The 5,525-nt window shown below is 38.6% G+C and overlaps 1 protein-coding gene across 1 annotated transcript in view; it reads right to left on the bottom strand.

Annotated features, from left to right (window-relative positions):
- RNF24 (ring finger protein 24) overlaps positions 1 to 5,525 on the bottom strand; it is a 93,257-nt gene that overhangs the window by 38,477 nt on the left and 49,255 nt on the right. Inside the window, exon 2 of the mRNA XM_011943284.1 lies at positions 2,470 to 2,619. Within this exon, the coding sequence (XP_011798674.1) occupies positions 2,470 to 2,612 (143 nt within the window). The 5' untranslated portion in view covers positions 2,613 to 2,619. The remainder of the gene's footprint in view (positions 1 to 2,469; positions 2,620 to 5,525) is intronic.

Raw genomic sequence — 5,525 nt, 5'->3', positions numbered from 1 at the left:
AAAAAAAAAAAAAGATACAAAAGGATAAAATTAAGTACATATCATTATTTTTTCTTTATCACTTTACTTATGTGCTTATTAAAAGGAATACAATGAGGTAAAAGGGTGTTTCATAACTTACTTTTCAAAGAATTTACCCAGAATCACAAACTGGTACATTAGTGGGGGTTTTTTTGGTTTGTTTAAAGTTAAAGGCTTATTTAATTCTTTGACATAGTAATACAAAATATATTATGCGCTATATATTTTAGAATTAAATATTTTACATATAACTCTCCCTTAATAACATTTTCTTTTTTTACATTTTGTTATATTTTTATATTTTTTGCCTCTTTAAAAATAATTTAGTTTTGAATATTAAATTTACATATTTCTGAGTTAAATCAACATTTGTAGAGGAATTATCAAAAAAACTAGTAAGTCTGAAAAAAAAACCATATTTTTATATTCTGAGGTCCTATATATGCTATGGCTAATTCTCTAATTTTTAAAAATGCTGAATATTTATATAATGTTTATCAAACTATTATTAATTTATATTTGAGTGTTTTACTATATTGGAATTGCAGTAATATTAACATTTGTGTAAACACACAAAACCTTGCTCTTCTTGCTAGAAAGAGATGTAAAAATCTGAACTAGTCGAACAGTCTTAAAAGAACTCATTGTCTAGCCAGATGTGGTGGCTCACCCCTGTAATCCCAGCACTTTGGGAGGTTGAGGCGGGTGGATGGCTTGAACTCAGGAGTTCAAGCCCAGCCTGGGAAACATGGCAAAACTCCGTCTCTACCAAAAATACAAACAAAATTAGCCAGGTGTGGTGGCAGGCACCTGTAGTCCCAGCTACTTGGCATGCTGAGGTGGGAGGATCGCTTGAGCCTGGGAGGAAAGCTGTAGTGAGCAGAGACTGTGCCACTGCACTCCAACCTAGGTAACAGAGTGAGAAACATCTCAAAAAATAATAATAATAATAAAGAACTCATTGTCCATTGGTAATAATAAATGTGTTTACAATGCAAAAAAAAGTGTAACACAAAAATATATTAAATGCTGCAGCAAGTATTTACATGTATGTACCTCATATTTTTTTTTTCTTTCCACTAAGGAAGGTGTTGTAATAGACAAACACAAATGCTTTGGTGTTTACAATTACAAACACCCCAAGTCTAGAACTTGAAAGTGGCAGTACTTTTTTTGGGACTTCTTCAGTTAACAGTTACTTTACACAGTGCTAAGCTTTTTACTCTTAATTACATTTTTGGACGATATTTATATCCCATTGTCCTAGAACACTGTGATCAAACTATTTTTTTTTTTTTTGAGACGGAGTTTTGCTCTTGTTGTCCAGGCTGGACTGCAATGGCATGATCTTGGCTCACTGCAATCTCTCCCTCCCAGGTTCAAGGGATTCTCCTGCCAAGTAGCTGGGATTACAGGTGCCCACCACCACACCTAGCTAATTTTTGTATTTTTAGTAGAGACAGGATTTCACCATGTTGGCCAGGCTGGTCTCAAACTCCTGACCTCAAGTGATCCACCCACCTCAGCCTCCCAGTGTTGGGATTTTGGACGTGAGTCACCGCACCTGGCTGATCTAATTATTTAAATAATAGTTTAATAGAAATGTTAGAAAAAGGAATTTCTGGAAATAAACAGGTTTTGTAAAGGTTTTTTCTGTAGATCACAATTATATTTGTCTCAAGTATTTAATTAATTTGAGGAAGAAATAAAAGTCATAAGCAGTCAACATATCTATGAGATATAAGGAGCATCCCTTATGTTTCTTTATTATTTTATTTTTTGAGATGGAGTCTTGCTCTGTCGCCCAGACTGGAGTGCAATGGCACGATCTTGGTTCATTGCAACCTCCGCCTTCTGGGTTCCGGTGATTTTCCTCCCTCAGCCTCCTAGGTAGCTGGGATTACAGGCATGAGCCACCACGCCCAGCTAATTTTTGTATTTTTGGTAGATACGGGGTTCCACCATGTTGGCCAGGCTGGTCGAGAACTCCCGACTTTAGGTGATCCGCTCACCTGGGCCTCCCAAAGTGCTAGGATTACAGGCATGAGCCACTGCACCCGGCCTCCCCTACTTTTCTGATACCTAATGACTTTAGCTAACAAGGAGGCCACACCTTCTTGAAAAGCAATTTTGAAATCTCTGTGAGAGTAGATTAAATCTTGGAGATAGACAATGACATATGTGTATCTGGTAAAAAGGTAGAAAGGCAGAAAAATAAATAAGGACAAGTTTCTCCTATAGAGTAAAACACTTCATCAGTAGATAAGATTGAAGATTATATAAAGGTGTTTTACTGTTTACTAATGCACAGATTAAAGTGTGAAGCCATCTTAATTTTTTAAAATTTTGCCAATTATCATACTTCATTTTTTAAAAAAATCGGAAGATAAAACTTGATTATTGATTGTTTAACATATTTTGAAGTAACATAGAATGAAAATTGGTTACCTAATCAAGTAGCAACAGAAGAGTAAACTAAGGATGAAGACAAATATAGCAGTACCAAAAACCACAATATATATGTTGAGAGGCAGATTCTGGAATCCAATATTAGGCATCCTGAAGTTGTAATGTGGGAAATCCGAGCTCATGGATGAACTGTGGGGGAAGAAAAGAATGGAAAAAAAAATAGGTAAAGACTAAGAACAAAGACAGCATTATCATTGTGCACGTATAGAAGCACAATGACCCCATCTGAAACAAATATGGTAGACAAAGTGTTAATATTCTTGCCATTCATTCATTCACCATGCCAAATATTTACTATTATGTACCTGGCACTATTTCAGAGACTGGAGATTCTACATGAAAAGCTTTGCAAGTTGCATTTATTCACTAAAAGGCATTTCACTGAAATAATGCCAGTAATTAATAAACATGAAAATGTTCAACCTCAGAGAACTGCAGAAAGAAAAAAAGTTTTAAGGTTCTTCAAACTCTTTAGCCTTTAACCTAATAACCCTTGAAGTAGCAATATTTACAATGGTAAAATATTAGAAATAACTGAGATATCTCACAAGGAGATAATAATTAATCATATAGTCATATGTTACAGTATTAAAGGGTCATGAAAACATTTTAAAGTAATTTTTTTTTTCTTTTGAGACAGGGTCTTACTCTGTCACCCCAGGCTAGAGTGCAATGGTGTGATCTCAGTTCACTGCAGCCTTAATCTCCCAGGCTCAAGCGATTCTCCCGCTTCAGCTCCCCAAACAGCTAGGACTACAGGCATGTGCCACCATATCTAGCTAATTTTTAAAAAATTTTTTGTAGAGATAGGGTCTCAGCATGTTGCCCAGGCTGGTCTTGAACTCGTGGGCTCAAGCAATTGTCCCCACTTGGCCTCCCAAAGTGCTGGTATTACAGGTGTGAGCCACTGCGCCTGGCCAATTCCTCCCCATTTGATAGACAAGGAAACCGAAGCTTAGACAGTTCTGGTCCCACGGCCATGACTGACCAGGTATGTACACAGCCAGAGCCTCTCCAACTCCAAACTCAGCACTCTCAGTCCATATGCTTCACTGCCTTTCTCATGTGTTACTTTTATAATCAGAAACAGTAAGTGTTGTTTAAACATTAAAAAAAGGACTATTTCTGTCAGCTTGTTTGAGAATACTTACTGATCACTACAGTTAAAATTCCACAGATAAAGGTTGCCTCTCCTGTAAGTGATAAGCTGTAGTTTGTCATTTTGATTCCTTACAAAATAAAGAGCTCCTGCTAGGCCTGCTTATTAAGACCAAAGACTGATAACAGAATTATAATTATGAATACAACAAATCCAAACCCAAACAAAACTCTACCAAGCAAAGAAAACTTCTACTTTTATTTATGCATGGTAAATTAAAAATGTGTTCACAGATTTTTAGTTTTCTTGTAGGTTCCCAGAAGAGTGTATTTATACTGTTGACACCACTGAGATGTTAACTGGCTGTACCTGAAACCTAAATCTTATTATTAGTTTCTAGTATCTAGTAATGTATATCAGGAAGTCAGTACCTGCAAAGAACAACTTCATCCCATGTAAATTCTTCTCTGAGAGCTTCCAAACATAAATAATGGGTAATATTTAATTTTGAACCTTTGGCCATTTTCTGGGTTGGCTCAGTTAGAGCAAGTGCTTTTACTCAAATACATATTTAATTTCCTTTTTCCTACATTCAGATCTTCTTAGAAAGGGAAGGAAGGATGTAGTTAAGGAGTGCTTTACCAAATATACATAGCACATACGCTGTGGAGCTATTAGAAAATTACAGGGCACAAAACTTAGCTCTTAACTTTCGTATTTCTGACAGGGCCTCACTTGATGACCCTTGTTATAGCCAAGACTGTCCTTTAATCCCTTACAAATATGCCTCCCCAGACAAGACTGGCTTGGTAAGATATCTCTCATCTTAGAAATAAGGGATCAGGCCAGGTGCCGTGGCTCACACCAGTAATCCCAGCGCTTTGGGAGGCTGAGGCGGGTGGATCACCTGAGGTCAGGAGTTTGAGACCAGCCTGGCCAACATGGCAAAAATGCACCTCTACTAAAGATGCAAAAATTAACCGGGTATGGTGGCATGCACTTGCAATCCCAGCTACTCAGGAGGCTAATGCAGGGGAATCGCTCAAACCAGGGAGGTGGTAGTGAGCCAAGATTGCTCCACTGCACTCCACCCTGGGCGACAGAGTGAGACTCCATCTCAAAAAAAAAAAAAGTAAAGAAAATAAGAGATTAAATATCTGTACTGGGCAAGCTAAGAGAGAGGAAACAGGCAAGTGACAGAAAATGGTATGGTAGAAAGATAGAGAGGTGTTTGCAGTCAGCAAATCTGGATGCTTGCTCCCAGGATGTCACTATCTAAATGTCAGAGCTTCATCTATACTTCAATTTTCTCATCTTTCAAATGGTATAACTGTCCTATCGATCAACTTTAAGGAATTCCTGAAAGGATAAATGAGATAGCAGATAATGAAGTGTCTGAAAACTCTAAGAGGACAAAACTATTAAGGCTTTAGTGTGTGTGTGTGTGTGGGGAAAAGGAATGACATTTAAATCAAAGTAGTAAATAATGGCCAGGCGCGGTGGCTCACGCCTGTAATCCCAGCACTTTGGGAGGCCAATGCGGGTGATAGTTCGAGACCAACCTGACCAACATGGAGAAATCCCATCTCTACTAAAAATACAAAAATTAGCCGAGCGCGGTGGCGGGCATCTGTAATCCCAGCTACTTGGCAGGCTGAGACATGAGAATAGCCTGGTGAGGTGGCAGGCGCCTATAATCCCAGCTACTTGGGAGGCTGAGACATGAGAACAGCTTGAACCGGAGAGGCAGAGGTTGCAGTGAGCCGGCATCATGCCATTGCACTCCAGCCTGGACAAAAGAATGAGCCTCTGCCTCAAAAAAAAAAAAAGAGAAAGTGGCCGGGTGCGGCAGCTCAAGCCTGTAATCCCAGCACTTTGGGAGGCCGAGGCGGGTGGATCACGAGGTCAGGAGATCCAGACCATCCTGGCTAACACG

This window comes from Colobus angolensis, unplaced genomic scaffold (assembly GCF_000951035.1).
Source record: "Colobus angolensis palliatus isolate OR3802 unplaced genomic scaffold, Cang.pa_1.0 Scaffold219, whole genome shotgun sequence".
Classification (NCBI taxonomy): domain Eukaryota; kingdom Metazoa; phylum Chordata; class Mammalia; order Primates; family Cercopithecidae; genus Colobus; species Colobus angolensis.
This window is presented reverse-complemented; position numbering and strand designations above follow the sequence as displayed.